This window comes from Rhamphochromis longiceps, linkage group LG4, assembly GCF_057381845.1.
Source record: "Rhamphochromis longiceps isolate RC_006_pf linkage group LG4, R_longiceps_female_GT1.1, whole genome shotgun sequence".
Lineage (NCBI taxonomy): Eukaryota > Metazoa > Chordata > Actinopteri > Cichliformes > Cichlidae > Rhamphochromis > Rhamphochromis longiceps.
In genome coordinates, this window is record NC_140560.1 from 27085107 (window position 1) to 27112704 (window position 27598).

Below are 27598 nucleotides of genomic sequence, written 5' to 3' on the forward strand. Positions count from 1 at the left end.
TTAGGTACACCTTAATACAGTGTGTGACACCACACACGAGGAACAAATCATTCCTTTAATACACTTAACTTACTCATGGGCAAGAATAGACTGTGGCTTTTTAGTAGCATGCACCAGCATACTTTGCACTTAGTCCAACAAATATAACATGGCACAGTCACTGAGGCGGTAACACCTTATTTATTTGTTTTATTTACAGTGTTTGTTTTACATATATATATATATATATATATATATATATATATATATATATATATATATATATATATATATATATATACACATCACTATCCCCATCCCTGACATTTAAATGTGCATGATTTTACCCGATATCAGTGAGGGAGAAAAAAAAAGCTTTAACCAATTACAATAGAACAAGCAGTTCTGGTGACGTAAGGGGCTATCAATTTGTAAAGGTCGTGCACGAGATGAGCTTGGTCACCTGAAGGAATAATCCAGTTCTAGTATCTGGAAGCATGTGCTTTAAATGTAATGTGGCAGTGTAGTGAGGTTATCTATATCATTAGCTTTCGTTCCTGTTGTACTATATGGGCTGCTAATGGACCCACCCGCTAGCTCGCACTCTGTGGTGCTATGAGTTTAATGGTCAAGGCGACTCACACCACTCGCGCAGATAAGAACATCCCACGTACTCGCGCGACATCAACAACAATGGCAAACCGTAGTCTGTTTTGATAGGAGATTTCGGATTGGAGCTACATGATCTGAAACTCTATTAATCCTGTTTTGTTTTTTCTTGAATTGGTGGATTTTATTTTTAATACCCGCGTGTCCGTCCGTGCTTTTATTTTTTCGCTTTACATTTTTTCCGACAATGTGCGAGACGCTGTTGGCAAGCTCACACAGTCTGTGCATGTGTGTCCCTGCTGCTGCTTTTCTGCTGGGCTACAGCTACTAACCTAGCTGCTTTTCAGTCGGTGGTTAGCTAACTTTAGCCTGGCCGCGTTTATTGACTGGAGGGGGGGAAAGACAAACGAATGTAAAGCGTATTTGTATAGTCTGTTTTATGACAACAGTCCCCAATTATTTGCTGATCGTCACTGTCGGTACCGTAAGCGGTGTTGTATGATTTGTCGTAGAAAATACTTTGCTGGCTAGCTAATAGGCTAGCTATTTGTGTGTATTCTTCGACGGAGGAAAACGGCGAGTTTCCTTTGAAAGTATGGATGACCAGACCAGGATGATGACGGGTCTCACCGGACTAGGTGGACTAGCACAAGCCGATGTTGGTGACCCAGACTCGGTCAGAAAACAACAGTCCCTCGGTCAGCCTCAACAAGACATAGGGGATATCCTACAGCAAATAATGGCCATCACTGACGAAAGCCTGGACGAAGCACAGGCCAGGTAAGACAACCGAAGAGCCATTTTCCACACATGATAGCTAAGCTAAAGTGAGTTGTATGTCTTCGTTTTTAGGTTCATTTGTTTGTGTGAAACATTCACGTAAGGTAATGCGTAATTGCAACATTAATGCAACTTCACGTTACAGTGTATTTTGCAGCTAAAGCAGTAACGTTAAAGTACATTTAGAATATCTCTCGAATAGTCTCATTACAGTGTTGTAGTTTGTTAGAAGCTCTTTGTTACTTCAGATTGGCTTTTTTGTTTTGTTTTTTCAAACTGTAGTTTGTATACATGCCCATATGGTTAAAATAACGTTAGGGGGCTATCGTTAATCTTAACTGGGTAATCAATGAAGTATCAGATTTAAGAACTACCCCATTTCTGGGTCAGTCGTTGCCGTTTAAAACGCACACATAGACACTTTGGTGCAGCCTTACCTGTACTTTCGTTGTATGGAAAAATTGTTTTAAAATAACTTGAAATATACTTTGTAATAACTTTATATGTTTATATATAAAAACCCTCTGCCCACTGCATCTTAGGAAAATTTATGAATCGATGGCGCAGAATTATCAAAAGTAAAAATGGTTTTTAAGATGGTGGATTTTTTGCAAGTTGCCATAGTTAAGTGTAATTATGTCTTCTGGTTATGATGCCAAATCTTTTGTGCATTTTAAACATTACTATTCTAAATTAGGTTAGAATAATTATCAGTATGTATCTGAAATGTTGTTTACATCAAATTAGTGTCAGTAAAATTGGGTATTGAAGTGCAAATGAGTGGATAAATTAAGGTAAAGGATTAGTCAATTTTACAGACTAGCCAAGTGCCGTCTGTGACAGCAATTACTCATTGAAATGATGCATCAAATGATGTTTGTGTTAGAGGTATCTTTTTAAGCATGATTCCTATAGAAATGGTGCGTTGCACTGAGTGACTGACCCACACTCATTTGCCATGTGGCTTGAGGAGCACAAGGTCAGTTTCAAAAGAAGCGTCAGTATTTCAACAATAGGCAATCGTCCACTGCAACACTGTGGCCACAGTGTGATGTGTCATTAGCTAGTGATTTTCCACCCAACATTTGACCACCTGGTTCTCTTAATTAATTCACTCCTCTTTCACTCCCTCCCTCCCTGGTGTTCATCCTTTTCATTGTGTGCTGGGTGCAATCAATTCTCCTATAATGTGTACGCGAGTGCAGCTGTCCGCAAATCGAGTTTCTATTAATGAGATGGTGGTGAGGGGGAGGGATGATGCTGTACTGGCAGCCTATGATCATTGGGATATTACCTTTCTTCACTAAAAGTTTGAAGACTTAATTGGGCTTCACTTCATTAATTCAAACATTTTTACATTCGTTTTTCCTTTTTAAGGTTAAATTTTTTTCCCTTCCTACTTTGTTTCTTCAACTTAGAATTTTTGTTGAAATTTTAAAAAGGTTGAGTCGTTTTCTGTAAGATAATGTCTAAAATGAGTATTTGTATTTAAAAAGCCAAATATAGTTTTGGAAATCATGTAACACAATTATTTTGAGGTGTTAACAGGGTTTTCTGAAAAATAAATTAAAGGTGTGGCTGCTTGCGGAAGTGCCAGAGGTGTCCCTGCCTGTGTGCTTGTATTGATCTAAACTCCTGCTAATAACAGTCTGGCGTTTCTGAGGATAAAACACCTTCAGAACCGTATGCTCAACATTAACTGACAGTCTTGCTTGCAGTTAGTCTGTATTTGTTTGGCTGTTTTCTATTTTACATCTCACGTAACAGACTAAATCATAATCAGATTCAGGCTAATACAGACCATGTTGATACACATAGATTTGTTAATACAGAGCAGATGCCATGGCTGTTATCAACATAATTCTTAACTTTGAAAAAGTTTGCCGCCCACACATCTATCATTCCTTCAGTTATGATCCACTAATTACTGAGGGGGCTCGCATGTGATCATGACGTCCCTGTCATGCAGGGTGGCAGTGTGTTGGGATGGGGAGTGGCCAGGGCAGTGCAAGAACTCGGTGTTGCAGAGTACACTTCCTGCGCACCATCCACCCTCATCCTCTCACCCTGTCGCCATATGTTCAGATACTGGCCAGAGGAATCGCCGGCGCATTGGGGTGGATCAGACGACCCCACAGAGGGAGGGAGAGCAGGGGGGGGCATGGCAGGGGGTGGCCTGCCACTCAACTTCCAGCACAGGTCAGTACAGGACCGCATGAGCACCCCCTTCTCCCCCTCGTGCTCATACCCACCATGCTGAAGGCAGCCCTCCCCCCAACTCAAATCCAGCAGTGACTGAATTGGTGGATAAAATTACACATTTAGTGCTAGACACATACCTTACACATATAACAGCTTGCACAGTGGGTGCACTATTTTCTAGTCCCCTCATTAATACTGCAGTGAAGATTCACAACTGGAATTGGTGTTGAGGTCAGGTGTAGCCAAATCATATTCATATGTGGTTGTTTTGAATGTGTCATCAGTGATGTTGTATGGAAAGAAATGCTTTATTTCTTTATTATAAGGAGGATCATAATTCATTCTCATTATTAACAGACTTCATGTTGACTTTGCTGTTTATCACCTAAATTAACTGTATATTGCTCATGTAATTGCATATCAACATTGTTGCTATTTAAACCCATTTTTACTATAAATGGTAACTGTGGTGATTTGTGGAACTCCCCATTGAGCACATCCAAATGGATTTATTAATTTATAGGTCAAATCTTTAAAAATACACAGGGTGCACAAATTTACAGCCATTATTCCAAGATAATTAAATATTGCAAGAGCACTGAGGGGGGCATTAAGAACACCTCCATGACCATCTCAACTTGATTAACAGGGCACAGTAGTCTATTGCATGCTTACTGTAATTAACATGTTTTTGTTAATTACAGATGCGTGGGGAAAAGAATACAAACTTTTGAACTATAGCTCCATATTCGCTCAGCAACTAACAGACTCACTCTTTCTGTACACTAATTGTACACTGCCAGTAAAAGAGTTTAGATATGAAACAATGGTGTAAAGTCATTTAGGGTCGTAGTAGGATCAGGGCTTTTCTCCATCCTTGCAGTTTTTAATGAGCTGTATGGGTGTGTGTGTGGGTGCATGGATGTTTTTTGGCAGGAAATTCTGTTGCTGAGGTGTTTTGATTATTTGATTACATTGAAGTGTAGAAGTTTTGCCTTATCTCATTTAATTGCCGTTAGCCTGTCTGGCAATAAAGAGAATGCCTTTGATTAAATTAAAATTGCATTTTAATCCTAGTCATCTCTATCAACTCACTGTCTACTATCATGGAACAAGTATTTCTCTAAGAGGAAGAAATTAGATTAGTGTGTATTAACTCTGAAATCTGGTGCTCAGTAATGATGACCTTGAGGTTTGGCATCATTACCTGCCCCATAGTGCAAAGCATTCAAATGACAACATTACTCTTGCTAGTTCGGATTGATGCATCAGGAATGTTTTTTGCACCGACAAATGCATTTGGCTACTGAAAATGCCTTTAAACAATATGACTCTGTCCCACTGAGTTGCATGGCATTCTTGAAATGCTCTATTCATAATACATACAGCTCCTCTACCTGTTTTATAGAGGAGGACATGGAATGACTTGAGATGGAGGTCTGTTTATTGTAATCCTCCTCGCTCTCTCCCCCTCTTATTCCCTCTTCTCTTTTACAGGAAGCATGCCCTGAACTGTCACAGAATGAAGCCAGCCCTCTTCAGTGTTCTCTGTGAGATCAAAGAGAAGACGGGTAAGTTTCTACTTCACTCCTTACTGTGTTCTCCACTCTGCACAAATTGTAGCAGTGTTGAGATGTAGTGCATCTTTTCCAGATTCCCCAGCACCAAGTTATTGTTATAATGGTGCCATACACAACTGTATTGATAGTATTTATTGTCAGGTATTAAACACACATTGTGTGTGTGTTATGTGTGCTTTAGTGTTGTATGTTCCGGCCTTGTATTTACAGTTTCTTCAACCTATTTTTGGCTACCGTCCAGACTTTGCTCTGACCAGCTGAAACTATTCTTAGTGGATTAGTGCCTTTGAAACTTGAGTCCTGCAGAACCTTTTGCAGAACATGCTAACAACTGTTATCTTACTTATTGGACTGTAACTTGGTTACCACGTTTCATCTGTGGCAACACAGTCACAGTTTTACATTTTGGTAAGTTCCCAGATGATAAACATTTGGGACAAAAAATGGTCTCAGTTGATTTGATGTCAACAATGTTTGTTATATTAAGGCATGGAAAACACCTACAAGTACTACTAGTACAAACCACTATATTGCGTTTAAATAATCAAACCTGTTCCAGATAGAAAGCTTATGCACAGCTGTTCAGAAGCCGGCAGATATGAAAAACTTCACAGGGGTTATTGCTTTACAGTCAAATTGTTATGCCGTTTCAGTACAAAGATTTTCTTCTCTACACCACTATATAAAAACTGCTACACCACACAGTGTAGGGTAATTGTATATTTGGAATAAATTGCTATGCATATAAATGCAGTACTCTTACCCAAACACAACATTAAAAAGCTACTACTGTGACACCATCTTAACAAATAATGCTGACTTTAAAATACACATAATCTGATGCAAATTATTACCTACGTATATGTGTATTCAAAGTAAACACGCTGCTTATTCTCATCTTGTTAGCTATTCCAGTCAGCTATCTGACAGATTTTAGTGTCGTTCAAAGGAGGAGGCCAGGGATGGATGGCAGATTGATGGTTATGTTAGTTTGAATGGTGTGGGTTTTCGAATCTTCTCCCCTTGACTCTCTCTGTCAGTTTCTCTCCCTTCGTGTGTTCTGTATGCTTTTCTCTCTGTCTTTGTGTATCTTTTAACTGTAAGCCTCTGTTGTTCAAATACAATTTGAAAATGCTGCACTGCTGCCTGTTGTGGCCCTCTGTCAATAATGTATTATTGCTCTCCAGCGATTGGAGAAAAGTAAAGGCTAGGCTTGAGTGAGTGGGGCAGGGTACACTGTTTCCCAGGCAACCAGTGGTCTTATTTACCCTAATGCCATTCACTTTGATTTTCACATTTAGTCTCCCTGCAAACTACAGAGAGGGTCTATGAGTACTTGTACAGTAAACTGAGCAGAAAAACAGACCAAGGAATAAGGGTAGGTTAACAATAGATTAATGCTTGAGGTGAATATGGCACCAAAGAGAAATAGAGATCTGTGGCTTTGCCTGTACTCTGCTGGCCATCTGCCACAAAGTGCCCTCCTAACTGCACTGTGTACCTGCTTTGGCATTTCACTGCTACTCAGACCCCCTGTAGGCCCCATTGTCTGCCTCTGGAATGTGAATTGACTTCTCTTCATTGCAGCTTGTGAAAGACTCAGTCAGTAGTCCTTTAGTATCTCCACTGATTTTTCTACAGTGTTTTCTTGCTAACAAACATAGACTTGAGCTGGCACACCCGCATACACACTCTGTCTCCCTTGCACATATACTCGCACACCAAAGAGGGATAAAAGCGAACTCAGTCTTGGGTCTACTCCTACTGCCTCGGTCTTGTCCTCTCCCCCTCCCGCTCTCTGCCTCGCTCCCATTCTTGAAAGAGAAGACTTGCTCTGAACTCGGGGCTTTGATATGGTAATGTAATGGTGGTGGTGGAGGAGGGGAGGTGGGGCATGGGGGATGGGAGGTGAATTCCTTTGAGTGCTGCAGTTGGTTAGATTGTTTTCATTGTAAAGGAAATGTTCTGCGCAAATGCCAGTATCCCCCACCCTCCCACCGCCACCACCCCAAAACACCCCTTATTTTCAACAGTGCATGCGTTGTCCTGAGCTCTCACATTAAACATGACCTCCGTCTGTGTGAAATTTGATTCTTGTTAATACTTTTTTAAAGATACACTTAAAAAAAAGATATTAAAGCACTTGGAAAGAGACTAGAAATTATCAAAGTTGAGAACCAGTGGCTTTGCTTCAACTCAGTTCTGTTCCCCCTTGCTCTCATGGGTATTTGCTGTAAAAATAGCTCTTGGTGCAATGGGACAGCTTATGCCAAAATCTCTCACAAGCTACTGCAGTTCACTCTCAGAAGTTTTTTTTTTTTTTTTTTTTTTTTTTTTTTTTTTTTTTTTAAATTCAGTTCGGGCATGTTTCAGGCATTTCTCCTCACTTTTATGCATTCCTTGTGCTTTACACATGACAACAGTGAATCTGTCACTCACTCTGTTTTGATAACCTTCTTAAGTCCCTGTTTTTCAAGCATGAACATTCACGTTGTTTATTTTTGGAAATGTTTTAAATGAAAACAAAAATAGAGTTTCAAGTGAAATTTGAGCTGTATAGTTTTTAGGCTTGGAGACAACACAGCGGTATAATGAGCCTCTCCCTCCTCCCACTCACTTGGACAAGTTCACACTCCAACACTTGCCACTCTTGTTGATAAGCTGTCTGATAAACAACTCTGTGGCATAGTGCCATGAGTTAGTTTGCCACCATTTATAAGAAGCTAACTACCATCCTACCTGGCTAAGACTGAAATTGCTGGCCCCTAATTGTTGGCCCTAATGGATGTGAATCATATGCAAGTATCTATTATCAAATCTTATGGGCCATCAATCCTTTCAGCAACAACAAAAAGGATTTAACATCAAGTTTATTAGCCAGTGTGATGCTAACCTGAGCCGGTTACTCTGGTACGTGCCCAGTTGTGCCAGTATTCAAACAATGCGTTATGGGAACCGGTTAAGTGGTGCTTGGCTCTGCCACATTTCCAATCCATTTTCCTGCACATTTAAAAAAACAACAACTTTTTAGTCACTCCATTTTTAGAATAGAGTCTTAATTTTCAGGCATTTTATAACTCATGCCCATGTTTATAATTATTGTTGTTCTTTCCAGAGCTCTTAAGGTATTTAATAAACTGTTAAAGTTGTTCATGCCTTATCTTTTACCTATAACTTATGACACACCAGTGCAGTGTTTGTGCCTCAGTCAGTCATCGGGCGAGAGTCCTTTAATTCATTAATTAAATTATTACCTTCAATTTATTTGCATTATTCAAGGTACTTCTTTGCATTACAATGTCATTTCACAATCCAAATGGACCCACTGACATATTAAGTGAATTATGACCTGTTTGTTGTTGTTGTAAAAACACTGAAACAACACAAGTAAATGTCGCACATAGTTGTTACACGTTTATTTGCCACCGGGCTAAACACCTTATAAACTTGAGAAATCTAACTTTAATTTTAAAAACTTTTTGTTTTGGACCTGGACATGCATAAAATCTAACAACAGAATGTCACACAGTGGTGTAATCAAGTTGGTAATATTCCCATTATTGTAAAGGAAAATCCCTTTTAGAACCACATGAATGATTTATATGTTTGTATTCTACAGACTGAGTACAGTTCTTCAAAGTCTAGTGAATACCATGCCTCATTAAAGAGACTTAATTATTATTAGTTTTCAGAGAGCCCATTTTTGAACAGCCATAACATTTTATGTGTTGTTAGAAACCTGAGGGAAGCATTTCATTATTTTTTATGAGGAGAAGCATGCATCTTTTAAACTCAAAAGCATTAAGAAGATAAGAAATTGATTGTGACTAAAATGTAATGTAGGTGAAACTACCAAATTTACATTTTCAGTTCTATCATCTGTCCAATCTGAAAAGAGAATAGGTGAACTTCTTTCTCACTTGATCAAAAAAAATCAGTGATTTCTCTTTTAAAAAGTCTGTTTCATAGTTACCTTCACTATGCATTAGTACAGGACTATTAGATGGGCTTTTCAGGAATCTGCTTTGATTTGTGTTGTCCTGCCACTCAATTGTTTTGTTTTTTTTCTTTGCCTGGCTCATTTGCAGAAAAGGATGAAAAAAGATAAGGGTGTGTGTTGAGGGGGTGCAGGAGCGATACAGGGAGATTGATGAGGCAGTAAGAGAAGGAGTAATTACTTTGGTGTCCATTCCCCAAGCCAGATTGGCAGACGGCTAATATCACACAGACCCCTGGCCCTGACAGACACCCCCACCCCACACGCACATAGCCTAACTCTAACTGGGGAGTCAGAGCTCTCCAACCTTCAGCAGAGGCCTAATGGTGTGCGGGCCAATGGACTTCTCAGTGTATGTTTTCTTTTCTTTTTCACCCCCTCTGAAGGCCCTTCTGACAGAGTTGTCACCAGTGGGAGTGGTTTCTCTTTGGTGGAAATGAGAATTTTCTCTAGTGGATGTACCCCTTTTTTCTGGGTTGAGTGTGCTTTGTTGTTTTGTTTTAATAACACAATTTACACATTATGGCCAGAACAGTGGGTTTATTGGAAAAGTTGAGACCATTGGACAACACAGATCAAGCATTTCGCCAAATGCTTTGCTGTTAAGACTACTATGTTTAGTTTGTTTTTGTTTGAAGCGAGATAACCGGTAGAACTGCTGCTGAAACGAAACACTTGTAATTACTTCAATATTGGTAACAGGCCATGCTAGTTCCCAGAATCAGTTTTATGCCAAACAAGGTAACCCATCAGTGTTTGTTGAGGATCATTAACAGGGAAGTCTCCTACCTCTCATCTGCCCTCCCTCTCAGCATGCCTGCGCCTTACTTTTCTTTTAGGGTTTGCTCTTAAAGGAAGCTGGCATCTCTTTAATTAAAGATATGTAAATGTGGTCTCAGCTGGATTGCACTAGTTTGGTGGTGGTGGGGTGGGAGAGTGTCAGAGCCCAGTTCCTAATCCTGACTAATTAACAATTAATTACAATTGATGGGTGCCTTCCACCCCTCTGCAGCAGTGCTCATTGCTGTCCCAGACAGTATGTTTGTATATTTCACACCATGTCATAAATGCAGAGGAGAAATAGAAACATCAGGGCTGGTAGAGGGAGGGGCTATGCGTTCCACCCTAGATTAGCAATATGCATTGGGATGCTGCCTTCATTAGTGTAGCTAGTTATTGTACCACTGTTGGTTAATGTATATTAAAGCCATATTCTGGGAACATGATTGGTATGCGCTTCAGTATCAGGTTGTAATGTAGACTAATCTTTGTGCGTGCAGGTTAACAGACTCAATCCATAGTGCTGTAAAACCCATTGCTATATTCTTATCGTGACCAGCCAAACATATTATAGGTACAGTGGTTTTGTTCCTCACAAGGGTGGAACTTTGAACCTGTTCAGACTAACCATGTAGCCTCACTTCGCTCTAGCACCATCTGACTGTGTCATAATGCTTGTTCACTTGTTATAAATGGGCACTGCTCTTCTGATCTATCGCTTAATTGCCACCTAATTTGCATAACAGTGCAAATTAACGACCTCTCAAATGAGCGTTCATTTTTCACAAAGTCTTTAGGAGCTCCTTAAGAGTCTGTGCTAATGAGCACAGGAGGCAGCTGGCCTGATGAGAGTTGACTGGGGAAAGATCCTAGCAGTGCTATAACAAGCCTCCTGCTTAGGTGCTCTTCGTCATCCTCCTCTTCCTCCTGTGACATTTAGAAAATTTTTCTTCCATGTCTGTCTTTTGTTATGTGCAGAAATGCATTGGACTCAGGATATATTAGAGATGTAATTACAGCTGCTCGCTTGTGCTTAATATGCACTTTAAACATTACAGATTTTAGGTATTGTACCTTATTGCCAATAAAATGTTGTCTAGAAAAACATCTTGTATTATTCATTCCTATAACAGCTCAGTTTGGTTACAAACTGTGCTGGAAGTTTAATTCACGCTTTGTCAGATGACTAGCTGTGAGAAAATACCAGTATACCTACTGCATCTCACAGTCTGCTTGTTTAATGTCTGTGTTATCGGCATAAGCTTAAAGCAGAGATGGAACGCACATCCCTCCCCCTGAAATCATAAATATGTACAATAAACAATGTTTTGTGGTGATAGTTGGGTAACAAACCAGACTGACCTCAAAAATTTCGATTATTTCAGCTGTTCAGCATGCAAACATTTGAAGGACTGAAAATTTATCTCTGGATCTCTAAGCATGACTGCTCTGTTATGCCAAAAGTTGGTGAATAGTTGTAATCTTAGTTAGTTTACATGATTATCGATTGTTTTAACAAAGGGATTCCTTGACCTTTATGCTGGTAGGGAGATGGCCAATTAATAACTCATTTGGACAGAGTTGAAATTGGAGTAAAACATGGAAATCTGGAGGCCAAAGCAATTACAGACAACTGTTAATGATTCACAGATTCATCTGTAGAAACCTTGTAGATTTTTTTTTCTTCTTCTAAATAGATCTTTTTGATCTCTTCATAATCATTGGGTTTTTGGGTAGGAACTAAAATGTACCAGGAAATGCTTGTGCTTGATTAATAACTCAAAACAAAATGAGTGCATTGTGTTGAAAAGCCAAAAAAGCAATAGTTAGTCCCAATTTTCTTGTCTTCATAGTCGTTGGAAGCCATAACATTGATTACATTCAAATTTGTTACATTGTCCAGCTCTGACAGTTGATATTTCAGATTAAGATATATACAATATAAAAAAAAATTTTTACGTTTGTAATTGTTGTCACGGAAATTAATTTCATTATTTACCTAAAATACAAATATAGATTTTAGAGAAAGAAAAGCTTTGTTGATCTTTCATTAAGGGACAACACAATTGATATCCTTCAGTGTTTGTGTTGCATTTGTTGTTGTCCTTGTCCAAGCCTCTCTGTTTAGTTAATTAAGGGCTGATTGATGATGTGTTGGACTGAAGTGTTGTTTGCTAAAGGTGTGAATTCTCCAATTCACACCTTCGTAAAACCACAGTGTTTACTTTAAATGCTTACCTCTCAGTGTGTTTGTGTCAGTGTGGGGGGCTGTGTGCTACAGGACTCTTGTAAACTACCCAAACAGATGCTGATTAGTGTGAGCTGCTTAAAGTATAAATGGACATATGGATTGGGCTCATTAAAGCGCCATTCAGACATGCACTCCTTTCTATTAATCTGATGGCATCTGAACGTGTCAGTTTCATGTCCGAAGGAGCACCCTGGTCAGTCTGTAAAAGTTGCAATCACAGTTTAGCTAGGGGCTTCTTGCAGAAAGCTTTTTCTTTTTTTTACTTCTTTTAAAATCTAAAAAGATTTTTAAAAATAGATTTTTCATTCCATAAAAACTTAAACTTTGTGCCAGCTGTTAGAGTAACAGAAGAAAACCTGCCATTCATTATTGAAGAAAACCTCATATTATTCTGTATTATATTTCTCACTTCAATGGTTTTAAAATGTAGTTTGTATATCTCTCTCTTTTTTCTTTTTTTTTTCTTTTCTCTTTTCTTATCACCCACACAGAAACATATCTGCGGGTTGCATACACTTAGTTGATTGAACAAACTTAAATCACCATCTCTCTCATTTAAATCTCTTAGTTAAAAAAAAAAAAAACAATCAGAGTTCAGGTTTAATGTTTGGAAAGCCAGGCCGTACCTGCTAGCATTTACTTATTTTTAATAGCTAAACTTTGGGTTTGAATGGGTGAGGTAAAGAGAGGATTTATACTCCTGTGTAAAATGTGTAGAAAAGTGTAGGTATGTCGCAACTGTAACCTGACTTCACTTCCCTGGAAATGTAACTATACTCACCACGTCCACAGTTTGCACAGGTACAAATACTGGCAATGGCATTGGCCATTTGCCGAGGCTACGCCATAGGCTCTACGTAGCCATCACACCAGGATAAATTAAGTGTAGCAAAACATATTTATGCATTGCTGGCAGCACAACAGGTTGTTGTATGCACAGCCTATGTTTTTAAGTTGTTCAGCTTCCTAAAAAACCTGATTGTTTTGGAGACGAATGGTTTTTATTAACATTTTAATGTTTTCACAACTTATATCTAGCTCTTTGTATTAGCTTCAAATGTAGTTAATTCCTTTTACTTAATCAATAATTTGATTTAAATCCAAACAATTCACAATTTGTCAAAGAAGCCAATGGTGTGATGAATTTTGTTAATATGATCAAAAAGCCAAGTGTAAACTTTCAAACAAACTGGTAAGTTCAACTTCAGTATAAAATGCCAAGACTGAAATATTAATTGTAATAATATTGTTGTAAATAAATCAGGTAGAGCACACTTAATTGAGGAGTAGGTTCAGTTTTGGTCAAGTCTGGTTTTCTTTGGTCAAATATAGCTCTAGTTGCATTAAGCATATCCATGTCTTGTCAAAGGCTGTTGTGGGTTTACTTGAATTTAGTTGTGAAGAAATTTGAGGTAAGTGTAACATATGACCTAATGGAAAAAATGCCATCACTCACTCGATTACAGGATTAATCCTGTATCTGAAAAAACTTAAAATTACTGAATAGTACAAAACGTTTCCTTTTTAGAAGAATAACTGAATATTTTTGTGTAAAACTACACTTTTCACTTTTGTTTTTTTATACATCGCCCATTTAGCATAAAACTCAGCAGGGAAGTGATTCATTTTTAATGCTAGTTTTACAGTTTGAGTGCCATATTTTTCAACCTGCCTAAGGCACAGTTTTGTTCACACAGGTCTTCTTTTTTCCTTTTTGAGCAACCCATATTTTTACCAAAATTGCATGGTAAATCAAAATGGTTCACACAGAGAAGAGGTTAGGTGTGAATATTGACATTAATCATTATAACCTATGGTTTTGTAATGAAATTGCTTTTGGCATCCAGGTAACTATTTGTCATATTGCATATATGGATCTAGATTTAATTAATAGAAAGTTTGCATTTCATTCCATGGTTTGAAAACTGGTCTCTTAAATAGTACATTTCACTCTTTTTCTGCAGAATGAAAGTCAAACTCATCCAACAAAAGATAATTAGGAGTCTGTTCCAGTTTCATCAAACTTGCATTTACCGTACTGTTGTTTTTTTTTTTTTTAATAAATAATTTGTGGAAATCAAATCAGTCAACCTGGAGGGTTTTCAGCTGCCGTTTGGTGTCATGCGTAGTTCAAGAAGAAGTTTATTTTTCCCAGAGGTTTTGTTTATTTTTCATCTGATAAAATAGTGAAAGAGTAGTTTAATAGATAGATTGGCCCCACTTCTTATTTCCCTTCACTGTATTTCTATTACGCAGGTGCTATTTTATCACTTGCAGTCAGTTTTAGTCTTTTATACATGGGTTTACCTATCATAACACCAGAGCTGGTGCTGAGATTTGTTTCTGCATTTTTATAAGTCAAATTAGCATATTTATGTAGCAATTTTTTTTTTCATTGTAAAAAAAAAAAAAAGTCTTTCTATCGGCCATTCTCTTTATCTGAATTCCGTATAATGAAAGGAAAAACTGATGTTTTCACAGTCCTATCTTTTTTTTCCCTTTCTGGCTCCCTCGCTCTCTAGCACCTCTGTACTCTGGATTCTGTATATTTGTGGCCCCTGTCTCTTTCTCTCCCGCACACATATCTTCTCCTGTGACTCCTTTTTTCAATTCTCCTTGGTTCTCCTTCTACCCTCTCTCCTTACCTTTTTTCCCCCTTTTTTTCCCTTCTCTATCCTCCTCTCTCTCCCGCTCCCTTGCTCTCTCCCAGTGAAAGGCTGAGAATACCCAAGGGAGCTGATGCAATTAAAATGCTAATCCTGTCTGTCTACAGAGAGAGGGAGAAGGAGGGGGGGGGCTGACAGCATGAGGGATTGCGGCTCACATGGAGAACTCGACTGAAATGGAGAACAGGGGGGTGGGGGGCACTGGGGGAGGTGTGTGTGGGGAGGGGGGTGCGCTGAAAGGGAGGGGGGAGGGGACGTGTGTTGGGGAGACGGAGTGAAAAAGGGGATGCTAGCGAGGGAAAAGACAGACAAGGATAAAGCTTGTGCTGTGAGCTGAGCAATGATATACTGATTACGTTTAAGCCTTATCTATGCCTATGTGTGGAAGGCATTACAGTTAATGTACAGCACTATACTACTGGTTAGGTTGTTCACCCTTACCTGCAGCACTTCATATATTGTGTTGTCTGCACAGCACACCATTTCCACATTGGCTGTGCAGAAATGAGAATGATTATGTATGCAGTGAAAGCCCAGCTGGATACCCTGAATATTTCATAGTATGTGTTGCTCGCTTCGTCTCTCAATACCACACCGCCCAGCTTGGCTGGTAACGTGTGCATAATAGTGTGATTTCTAAGATCTTTGAATGCAGCGTATGGGCCTTAAGCAGTCGTACTATTTTTTATTTTTTATTTTTTAAAGGTGAATTTAAGTATTATTACTTATAGCACTGCTGAGTTTTAGCTTCTCGGTAATAGACCCAGTCGGGTATTGGGATACATTTGATCAAATGGAAACACTGTTTAGGTTCTAATATGCAGCCAGCTTTCAGACCTGAAGACTCTTTGTTGTTTCTAGTTTTCACGAGTTGTATTGGTGGCTTCAGAGTCAAGGACTTTTTAAATTATTCTTTAAAAAGTCTTTATATGTGTCTGTGTCATATGGTGTTCTCTTCTGCGTGGTATCTTAACTCATCTTAACAGATGCTATAATACCACTAGACCACTAGACTGTGCATGAGTGTGATTCTGGATAATCACAGCTTAATTGGAGTAATTAGGGGAATGTAGGGGCATTAGGCTACAGCTGGGGGGCCATAATGAGTGGGGGCAAAAGGGAGGGGGAAAGAGGTGAGAAGCTTCAAGAGCCACAGTTGCCCTCTTAACTGTAGGTCAGTTGTACATCTCTGTAAATGGGCTGTAAAGAACAAAGCATAACTACACATAGTTATGTAGTTATAATCGGCATACATAAAACTTAGGCAACACTAATAATTGCGTAACCATTAATATATTGGATACAAAAAAGATCTTGCCATTGATATGCAATTTGGATATACTTCACATAGCTAAAAATTGTACAGTTCTTTTGTGAATTACAGAAAAGAAAGGAAAAAGAGGAGGGAAAGAGATGGGCGAATCAGGGTCATTAGTTCAGGCGGCTGGGTCTGCTGCATTCCTGAGCCCTGAGATGGGGGAGCAGCAGAGCAGGAATGTGCCTTGGAGAGAGAAGAGACCTAAGCAGAGGGAAAAGAAAAAGGCAAGAAGGAACAAGAAATAAAAAAGTGAAGGGTAGGAAATGGGGAAAGTTGGACACTTGACTACTTACGGCCTTGTAAAATGGTGGAACAGACTCATTTATCAAAAAGAAGTTATGAAAAAGAAAAAAACTCATTTGCTCCATTGCACTTGGAAAATTTAAGCAAAACTGTTTTTGTCCTCATTTCTTCACATCTGTTACCCTACACTACAGCTCCAGTCATTTGTTAGCTTTGACTTCTCCACAGCTGCGGAAAACTTGTTTTTCATTGCGGCCCTTAAGGACTCCAAGTAAAGACTCACAGGTCTCATAAGAACTGAACTTTGATACGCTGACAAACTAGAGTAATCCTTAAGGAAGACAAGTGCCTAATGCCACTCAGTTTCCACAGGGATTAATCTCATCATCCATACTCGTAGAATCTGTCTCCCTTAAAATCCCTGTTAACTTTGTCTGTTTTCAATTTTTTCTTTTTCTTATTTCCTTTAGTCTCAAGTTACAAAGATCAACATAAATGTGGTTACAGTACTGGTTTTATATGTGACTATGAATCAATATTTCCAATCATAATGTAAATATGACCTTAAATGTATTTATTTTACTATTGTGCAAAAGCTTAGGTGTGTTAGATTATTAGTAGTAGGGAGGGGGGGGGGGGGGGCATCATAATTCCTTAGTTTGTTTTTTTTTTTGTTTTTTTTTTGATGTCCTTAAATGGCTTGATTTCTGTGACCAACAGTCAGAATATTCACTTTAAAGTGATGGGAAACAGAAAATGTATTTTTATTTATTTATTTATTTTTAAATCATTTATGGTCAAAAGATTAAAAGAGAAAAAATTGCTGTCAGAATTTTTTTTCTTTCCTTTTAAAGTCAAATAGGCATTCATAGCTATTTTTTAAATTCAGTCTTTTAATCACAGCAATAAAAAACGATTCTTTAATTCATGCATTGTTATTAATATAATGTATAAGATTTCCCAAAAAATGTAACAGTTTGTAAACGTTCAGCTCGAGACCAGAGGTGGGACCAAGTCATTGTTTTGCAAGTCTCAAGTAAGTCTCAAGTCTTTATCCTCAAGTCTCAAGTAATGTCAGGCAAGTCAGAGTCGAGTCTCAAGTCACTGGTGTAAAAGTCCGAGTCAAGTCACAAGTCTGAAACTTTGAATTTCAAGTCCTTTCGAGTCTTTAAAAAAACAAACGAAAAAATAATGTTGCAGTTATATGCTAAATGTAAATATTAGACCATGTAATTTTTAAATCTGTGTTTTTCTCAACACATGACAAAATAGTGAACTTAGAAAATATACACAAATTGTGAAATTGCACCTCTTTAAAATGCAGCTCAATTAAACCTAGCTCCAAGAATAATTTTCACCGACAGTTCTGTGATAAGCTGCATGTTATTCTTGGATGCGGTTGTAGGACCAGCTTTAAAATCGCATGACAAAAATATCATACACATTAAAAAAAACTGTATCACCAACGTAGCCTGGACAACATTTGCTAGTTAGATGAAGTCAGCTATCTCATCTTAGCATATTTATATGCATATTTATAATCATACGGTTCTTGGAGTGAGTGCATACACTCATGAAGTTTAGTAACTTCAGGTCACTGCAACAAGCCCAGGTACAGTTTACCGACGGATGGGTACAGGACCTTGAAATGCACCGTGTAGAACGAAAGACCATCGTACGTATCATAAGTTTACCAGTCTCACAAATTGTCGTCATAAATACACATTCCTTAACCGTTTATTAATAGGACCTTTGAGCTCAACGGTAATTAATTAGTAGTGGAAATAATTTCTGGTACCCATCACAGAAATGTAGCAGTGACAACAATATTGTATGCTGTAATCGTACTGGGCAATTAGTGATACAAAAACCCTGTTTTATCCTGTGAATAAAAGTATATGTTTTTGTCAATGTACCATAATAACAGAAGCGAAACGCAATATTGTGTCAGGACAATTCACTATTTATGCACAATAAACAAAGGAGCATAGCGCGACAATTTCTGTTCTTGCTTGTAACCTATATCACCAATTATGTTATGAAAATGACGTATTAACTACTAAAAAACACTGACCTTCGTGTAAATGCTTGGAGCAGACTAACCTGTGAGCTGGAGTGTTCTGGGACGTTATATTTGGTCTTTGAATGGCTGCAATCCAGGCCATCCGTCGCGTCTTTGTTACTTCGGAAACATGGCTCGAACAATTTCTCTTCAACGACGTAATCCGATAACAACCGATCTCTTTACCCGTCGGCTTCCCGTGGCTGTCATGCGACCGGCTATTGCAGTTAATAATACAACAGCTTCTTGACATTTTTGTGTTTCTTTTTATCGCTGTATAACTGATTTTAATTGAAAGCCTGCGTGCGCTAGTACCGCTTGCCACGAGTTCCCAGAATCCTTTGCGGTTCTACCCGTGAATGACGTCACATTTTCAATCTCTATATAATATGCATGTTAAATTTTATATTTGGGGTAAAATATCAAGTCTTTTCAAGTAAACCGGTTCAAGTCCAATTCAAGTCCCAAGTCATTGGTGTAAAAGTCCAAGTCAAGTCACAAGTCTTAGAACATTTTTTCAAGTCAAGTCTAAAGTCATAAAATTAATGACTCGAGTCTGACTCGAGTCCAAGTCATGTGACTCGAGTCCACACCTCTGCTCGAGACACTAAATTGTGGTGCCAAGTTTCTACTCTTACTTTTTGAAGTTGAATGATTGAGAGGCAAAAAAAAAAAGGGGGGCAAGTGAAATTGAATTTAGTTAAGTGTTAAAAGCTCCAGGCTCTGAAGAAAAGATGGTTGTCTGGAGTTAAAACTTTTCTGTAACAAAGGTGTCTTTAAGGGAGTATGTGTTTGTGCACATGTGTGAGGGGGAGAGAGAGAGATGAGAGCATGGCTGCAGGCTGACAGAGGTCCTGGTATAATACAGTGGTGGAGAGCAGCGACTGATAACTATACTTATGGCCACTGGGGCTCATAGTGACAGCACATGCACTCCTATTACTGGTCCCATGCCTCATGCCCTTATCTCTGGCAGTGTGCCACTGAGGGACCACACTGCCCTCTGCTGTTGGTTTAGAGGAAGTTCAGGCTTATTGAGAATTCAGTCAGGCATTCATAGCAATGACTCAGGGGAGAAACTTGTGACTGGGTTTTGACAGTACTCCACTTCTTTGAATTTTAGCAGTGATTTATTGTCTTTCTGTGCATTCCTATAAGCCACAGCAGTATACCTTCGCTTGGAAAATTGTATGGTCTGTCTTTTTCTCTGCGTGTGTGTGTATGTTTTGGTTTTTTGTTTTTGTTGTTTGTTTTTTAACCAACAGGTTTTCTTAGATCTAGATGAGTAGTTTAGCAGGTGTTTTCTCAGACAGGTAAATGCTAACCTTATCTGCCTAAATCACATTGTCTCTCTCTTTTTTTCCAGTTCTGAGTATACGAGGTGTGCAGGAGGAGGACCCCCCAGATCCTCAGATCATGCGGCTGGACAATATGTTGCTAGCGGAGGGTGTGTCAGGACCAGAAAAGGGCGGCGGATCGGCTGCAGCGGCTGCAGCTGCAGCGGCAGCCGGAGGCTCCCCCACCGACAGCAGCATCGAACACTCTGACTACAGAGCCAAGCTTGCCCAGATCCGCCAGATATATCATTCCGAGCTGGAGAAGTATGAGCAGGTTTGTGCTGAATGCACATCGGGGACATGCATATGTGACACATTCCTTGCTTGTACAAAAAAACATTTTGGCAACCCTTGACCGTAAGATGAAAAGTGACTTTGTTTGTTGTTTGGTCAAACACAAGATAACTGGAAAAACAAGATACATTTGTGAAACTGCTCAACAGGGCTAGTGATGTGTAATAGACAAAAAGTACAATGGACAAAAGAAGTGTCCAGTTTATTTTCTAGTGCACTGGGAAATTATATATTTTAGGTCCACATGGAAAAAAATGTACAGGAATTAAAACGGGAACAAAGTATCTAATATTTGTTTAATAATTTCTATTATCAGATGCTATATTGTTATTCAGAGTAGTCTGAAAGCAGATGCTTCAAAACGATCCCACTGGCACTGGGCAGAATTTGTGCTTTGTCCTTCTTTTGACAATAGTATTCAACTGCTCTCTCTCCCCCTTCCTCTCTCTTTGTTCCAGGCCTGTAGTGAGTTCACCAACCATGTAATGAACCTGCTGAGAGAGCAGTCTCGCACACGGCCCATCTCTCCCAAGGAGATTGAGCGCATGGTGGCCATAATCCACCGCAAGTTCAGCTCCATTCAGATGCAGCTCAAACAGAGCACCTGTGAGGCTGTGATGATTTTGCGCTCACGCTTCCTTGATGCCAGGTCTGTCTGTGTGGGTCTACATGATATGTTTATCATCTGTGTGTTGACTGGCTGGTTACCTTCCTGTGGGCAGAAATGATCTGAGCACTTAGAAATGATTGTTTTATCAGATGCACATTCCAAAGATACTGGTCATTATCTTGCTGTCTCTCTTTCTCTGTCTCTCAGACGTAAGAGGCGTAACTTTAACAAGCAAGCTACGGAGGTGCTGAACGAGTATTTCTACTCCCACCTTTCTAATCCTTATCCAAGTGAGGAAGCCAAGGAGGAACTTGCCAAGAAGTGTGGGATCACTGTGTCTCAGGTGAGTTGCCAACATAACTGTCATCCGGTATAGAGTAGAGATTATATAGTTGTTGAATCCAGGATTTTAGCCAGTTCATTTTTTTTTTTTTTATATAAGTAAAATAAGACTGAATAACTAAACAATTGTGGGGTGGGGGTGCCAACAGATGAGATGCACGGCAGATAAAATAAATGCAAATGACATCTGTCTGGTCCTCAGGTCTCTAATTGGTTTGGCAACAAGAGAATACGCTACAAGAAGAATATTGGTAAGTTTCAGGAGGAAGCGAACCTCTACGCAGTTAAAACAGCGGTGGATGCGGCCAATGTGTCGGCGCAGGCCAGCCAGGCTAATTCTCCGGCAACGCCCAACTCAGGTACCGCATGCTCCATTTCTTCTACCCACATAGGCTTCACCTTTCTTGTTAACAAGCTTCTCTTCCTTTGTATAAGCTTTTGTCCTTGCATAACTGGACCACAGGATGAGTGTATAGTGGACTGACATAATGGTTCACAGGAAAATTCACAATGCAAACTGCAAATAAGCTCTCACTCAGCTACCACGCTAAGTGTTTGTAGTTCTCTGAAATGATCTCATAGAAAGAAGGATGTATGCTGGTACATATTACATTAGTTATAATAATCAGTATTGAGGCAGTAACATAGTATGCACTTTTACATTCTGAAACAGAAAATTGCATGTACCATTTGGAAAATTTGGGCACATACCTTCAGCTTGTTTATTTTTTTAAAGAACCTTGCTTATCCAAATATTTTACAAGAAACTATATGCTTATATTTTCTGAGCAGTTCCTTCACCAATCTGTTTAAGTAATTATATTTTGTCATTCAAACATAAATTACCTTTTAATGGAATGAGCCACAGTACTTACAGGATATTATGCTCTGTAAGCAATATTGAAATGACATAATGCATTATGTTATGCATTATGTCATAATGCATTATTACCCCAGTTGCTGTATTTTTTTATAGTTTTGTATTTTTTAATGATATGTTCTATATGTAGATATGGGACTGCATCCATACACACATGTAAAATGTAGATGGTACATTTCGTAACTCTAGTAGTGACAGCACTAAACTGTAGCTTATAAAATGCGGCTCTGAGCGCTCACCTGTCTGAAGTGTTGTACAAAATTTTATGTGCAAGATTCTCAATTAATATCTACAGTCTGTCATTGTGACTTTGTGTATTCAGACCTGTGCTATGTTGAATGTTTTACTTTCATAGTTAATGTACGTACAGAGATCCTGACATGATAATACTTACATTGCGACTTTAAAGTTACAGGGATGTAGAGCATATTAGAAAGGATACTTGATGTTGTTGATACACTGACACAAATGGTCCCCCATAATTAATTCGTTTTTTTTCTTGAACTGTTTTTGGAGTGGTCTACAAAAATCTTTAAACTTATATATGCAAGCAGCTTAAGTGGACCTTTTTAGGTAGAGGCTCTGGTTCATTTAATCGCTTCCCTTCTTGGGGCTTCTGTGTACTGAAACATACATTTTCCTTTTGAATTTTAGCTTTTTGGCTTAATTTCGTCTTAATTTCATCTAATAAGACACAGGATAAATGCAGCTGTCTGTGCCATCATTTCCAGAGCTTTAAATTTCAGGCCATCTGGACTAAAACGCAATCCTGGAGTTTTCACATTGAAACTGAGTCAGCTACATTTTCAAAAGGCCCCGTTGTAGTGGTGTGGAAATACCGGTTTAGTGCAGGCATTACACATGGAGATAACAAAACCGACTTATTTCAAAACAAAAAGGTATTTGTGTTGATGTTTTGCTGTTTCACCAGTTAGTGGACACTGAAGCATATTCTGCGCAGAATCTTCCTTTAGGTTTTATAAATATGAGAAAATAGTAACAATGACCCTGATTTTCAAAGCGTTGTCCCTGAGCAATGGTAACCTTTTGAGTCCATTACAACGTGGTGAGGCTGATTGGCTATTGGATATACATTGCCTGCAGGGTCACCAGGGTCATTCAGCTTATCTCACACAAGCGACACCTACCTTGGCCTACGTTCCCTCAACGGGGAGGGTCTCAACATCGCCCCCTCTCTACAGGTATGCACTGAGGACAGCTGTGGAGTTGGCAGTTGCCCTCAATGCTGTTAACCTAGCCACCCCACTTCCCCAGATATCTTCCCTTAGGCTAGCTCCTTTTGACCTCTCCTCATTTCCTCCCCTTGGCTTTGTCTTTATCACCACTGACTCCTGCTCCACACAGACCTATGTAGAGGAAACCTTGAGGAGCATTTGCCTTTACTCATGAGAATGTAGGCAATGTAGTTTGTGTCATATGTTCAGCAAGCATAGGACCCGGTTCAATATGGAAACGTCTGTGTGGGGTCATCGGGGTTCTTCACAAAGTTGTCTTCATGCAGCTGGTATATTCCTACAAACCAGGTCTGGGGATTGATCCTGTAGTCCCTCTGGTTAATCATCTGTTTCTCTATGTCTAGGTTGTCCTATATTTCCAAGTGTGTCACAGTATCCTGCCTTTTTCAGTCCTTGTTTTCCCCCAAGTGTTCCAAAAATCCCGTGTCTTTATATAAAACCCATTTCCAAAAACACTGGGTCACTATGTAAAATGTAAACAAAACAGAATGCAGATATCAGCAGACAATTTAAGCCTTATATTTAATTGAGAATTGTACAAAACCAGCAAGCCAGATGCTGAAACGGAGACACAGGGCATGTTTGTGACTATTGCATCACCTCTTCTCCAGTTACTGTAATTTTGAAAAGGAATTGTTTACCCATTTTTGCTTGCTTTAGTATTTCAGTTGCTCAACATTTCAGGGTGTTCTTTATTTTACTTTTTTGTTTGTTCTCTGCCAGATATTTTCAATGGGTAACAGATCTGGATTGCGGGCAGGGCAGGTCAGCATCTGGACTCTTTTATTATGGAGCCAAGCTGTAGTAATTCATGCACAATGTAGCTTGGCACCGTCTTTCCAAAATAAGCAAGGCTTTCCTTGAAAAGGATGTTGCTTAGATCGAAGCACATGTTGCTCCAAACATGCACATATCCTGTTAAGGGACCTGTTGCCAATTAAATTTATTGGTTTGTGGTTTTCTTGTCATTTTACTGCATTTTGTTACCACGTGTCAATAAAAATCCAAATTATAGTATGTGATATGTAATCTTCATTCAACTTTCACTTGTATAGAATTTTAGTTATTGCAAATCATTGCATTCTGTTTTATTTGCATTTTATACAGAATCCTAGCATTTGGAAAAGGTGTTGAATTCATAGGAGTAATGTGCACCATACTCACGTAGATGCAGAAGAGATTTTATTAAAGTGAATTGTTCTTGTTACTTGTCTGTGAAAAGAATTGTCATTTTGTTGTTTTGGATGGATCCACAGATTTCTTCTGTTAAGCACCAGTATAAGAGGAGGTAAAGCACTGCATTTTGGCTTCAGCTGCAGTCTTTCATTCAGACCATAAGTGGTTTAATGGAGAGTCATGAAGCTGATTGGTGAGCTGCAAATTTTAGTGCTCGCACTGAAACAGGGTAGTAGATGAGCTGTATTTTTGAGTAGTGCAGTCTGGCTCTGATGCCTACAGGAGAGGTTTGTGGATGCTGTAACTTCACTGGTCAGTCTGTGGAAAAAATATTTGTCTAATTGTGCTAAACTGTGTGTGTGTGTGTGTTTTAAATGTTTTGTCTCTGACAGGTGGATACCCTGCACCCTGCTACACACCTGACGGGCGGCTATGAGGAGTTGTCAGGTAGTGGCCTCTACACCCCTCATCGCCTGGATGTGAGTACCAACTTAAACTCATGTGGTGTAGCTGATCAATAAGTATTTGGGATGCCTGAATACTGCTCTGTACAGTGCTCTTAAAGTATAGAACATTTTAATTGTGTTGAAATTGTCAACTTTTTAAAGGTCGATGAAATCCAAGCACTTTCGCGGAGTTTCAGTTCATTTAGCTTTTGACTTGGTTACTTAAGAAAATGACTAAATATATGAATGTAAGAAGAAAAATAAACTTTGCTTCATGCAGGAAAAGTAACAGCAGAGAAAGAGAGAAATTTTGCTTTGCCCTCCAGTTTAAATTAAATGTGGGGTTGTATGTGCCAGGATTTATTGATTTCTGCAAATGTGTGTGTGGAGAGTTCTTTTCAGTTTTGAACTTGTACATAAACTAAATGTTTTACAAATCAGTGTGTTCTGTTTTGATGTTGTGCACCTATTGTTTTTTTTTTTTTTTAGAAACAGGTTGGTAACTTTACTTCTATTACTTCAGTAATACCCACTGCAAGTTAAAACATGCTAAAACATGAGTTACTGTAAACCTTCACTTAGTACATTCAGAAAACCAGGAAGAAGCAGTACTGTGTTTTAACAAAGTGGTTCCCTATTATTTGAACCATTTTGTCTTGCGGATGCATCCTTTGATTACTAAGCACAAATGTAGCTGATTAAGACTGTTATTTATTAAAACCTCCCTTCTCATGTAGAATCCTTCCTCTGTTGCTTTTTGCAGGCTAACAGCTGGCAGGACACCACCAACCTCCCCTCGGTTACCTCCCCTCCCGGTCCTCCTGGCAGTGTCCACTCCGACACCTCCAACTGATCTGTTGGCTCTTCCTGCCATCACTTCAGTCCCACCGCAGTTTGCTCTGACTACCATCTTCAGTCCCTCTTTTATTTTTTTTATTTTTTTCTCTTCACTACTTTCTTGTCTCTCTACTCAACTAGATGGCCACACAAGGCTTTATTTGCATTTCATAAACACACTGTGCTGGAACACAGGACAGCCGAACAGTAGCTAGGAGGACTTCTCCATCCAGCTCTTCTGAATTCAGCTCTACCCTAATGCTCAACGCTTCGTAACTCAGATTTGAAAGGGGGTTGGAGTTTACTGAGGCTGAGAAAACATGTTCTGTTAAGGACATTTCTGAAGACCACTCACCCAGCTGTGTAGATGATCATGATGTCTGTACATTATGTGTATATGCACGTTAACTTCACACAGTACTTACAGTTTGTTCACGTGCTGTTGACCTCTGCACTTAACCCTTTGCTTTGGAAAACTGTGTGTGATTGCCTGTATCTCGTGAAGCCTTGGCATTTGACAGCCAAACTGTTGATACGGATCACCAGGGAGCTCTGCTCACCTTGCTCGTACCAAAGTGCTGCCCCAGTAGTCGTCAACACATCTCTTCCTCAAAGATCACCTTCTGCCAACTCAATACAAGAGACTACTGTATCTTCTGGTCCTTATAGCTCGATGTTTCATTCTGTTGGAGATTTCAAAGACCCTTCCACAACATACACTTTGCAACTTTACAGTCGTTTTCATAGTGAGCTGACATAAAAGATGTGTCAAGCACAAAAGTTAGCATCCTTGTTATGGGTGTCTCTACCTGTAAAAGGGTAGTTAAGGGGATCACTGTTCTAAACCAGGCAGGACAAGTGATAATAGGGCTGATGAGAAGAGGAGGAAAGGGCAGAGCAAGGACAACATCTTTGGTTGAGTGGATGTAACTAATAGCCCTTTTTGTTGCTAACCAATAGAGGGTGTTGGTAGATGGCTTGTAGACTTTACTTCTTGCTTTCTGTCCACTAGTTTATTTGATTGTAGGCTATTTTCTAATGCTGTTTCACCAAGAATGCACCAGCCACCACCAAAAATTTGCTCAATAAAGCATCTAAATGACGATAAAAGAAGGGTGGAAAGATTTTGGGGCATTGATGTGTTATTGGGACAAAACGTGTCATGAATTTAGAAACGTGACTGTCTTCCATGCATGTAGGACTTCTAGGCGTGATATTGTTTTCATTTAACCTTCCGAGTTTTTAGCTTCATTTTTATTAACAAAAAATAAAGGGTATAATTATTACAGTCAGACCAAAAAGGAAAAAAGTGCATCATGTATTGCTATGATGTGTGTGTCTCTGTGGGCGTGTGTACAGTGTTCTTGGGATGTCTTAGTCAAAATGGCTGGTGCCCTCTGACCTTTGTAAACATAGAGACTGGGTGCTTCCACCAGCCGATCACACACCAGATGGGGTTCAGCTGAGATCTCCCCCCAATCTTGAAACATTTAAGCTTGTGAGCCCGAGGCAACACACTACAACCTTCTGTTGTACCAAAACCAAAAATATCAAGTTCAGTAATGTAATAATGCTACTCTGTGTCTCTAAAGTTGGTGCACAGCCACCTTCTCAGTTTGAGGAGAGGAGGGAATTATATTTGTATCTGTGTCTCTCTGTGTGGTGTTGTCATGCCTCAGTTGATTTGATTTTTGGGGCTTTTCGTTGTGGGGCGAGTAGTGTCGTATCACACTTGTAATTTGATTGTGAGCATAGAAGGAATGCTCTCCTTTTTACCCATCTTTTAATACCTTCTGGTAAAACTACAATTATTTTATCTTTAGTTCTATGGCCAATTGGGCAAGGGCTTCTCTCTCTCCTCTGTTACCAAAAAAGAGGCAGTCCTGGGTGTAGCAAAACTCTTAACCCACATTTCAGACAACCCCGCAACATTTTGGGTGATTTCATTGTTTG

At 39.2% G+C, this 27598-nt stretch overlaps 1 protein-coding gene across 4 annotated transcripts; it reads left to right on the forward strand.

Annotated features, from left to right (window-relative positions):
- The first annotated feature begins 439 nt into the window (after positions 1-439).
- Positions 440-26425, forward strand: pbx4 (pre-B-cell leukemia transcription factor 4). Of its 4 annotated transcripts, XM_085404208.1 has the most exons (10): positions 440-1368; positions 3454-3567; positions 5068-5141; positions 19834-20078; positions 20557-20747; positions 20916-21051; positions 21253-21409; positions 23035-23132; positions 24755-24841; positions 25572-26425. In XM_085404208.1, the coding sequence occupies exons 1-10, from the start codon at positions 1184-1186 to the stop codon at positions 25659-25661; spliced, it is 1377 nt and encodes a 458-aa protein (XP_085260334.1). In that variant the 5' UTR covers positions 440-1183; the 3' UTR covers positions 25662-26425. The 4 variants fall into 4 exon arrangements, with proteins under 4 accessions (XP_085260334.1, XP_085260335.1, XP_085260332.1 ...); XM_085404209.1 differs by lacking the exon at positions 3454-3567 and having other exon boundaries at positions 445-1368; positions 23044-23132; XM_085404206.1 differs by lacking the exon at positions 23035-23132 and having other exon boundaries at positions 447-1368.
- Positions 26426-27598: the final 1173 nt, after the last annotated feature.

What these genes read in the sequence shown, in the direction of transcription:
- pbx4 (XM_085404208.1), top strand. Translation starts at nt 1,184, where the DNA reads ATGGATGACCAGACCAGGATGATGACGGGTCTCACCGGACTAGGTGGA. An exon ending in GTGGGATCACTGTGTCTCAG is followed by an intron (nt 21,052 to 21,252) that starts GTGAGTTGCCAA and finishes TCTGGTCCTCAG; the next exon opens with GTCTCTAATTGGTTTGGCAA. An exon ending in TCCGGCAACGCCCAACTCAG is followed by an intron (nt 21,410 to 23,034) that starts GTACCGCATGCT and finishes CATTGCCTGCAG; the next exon opens with GGTCACCAGGGTCATTCAGC.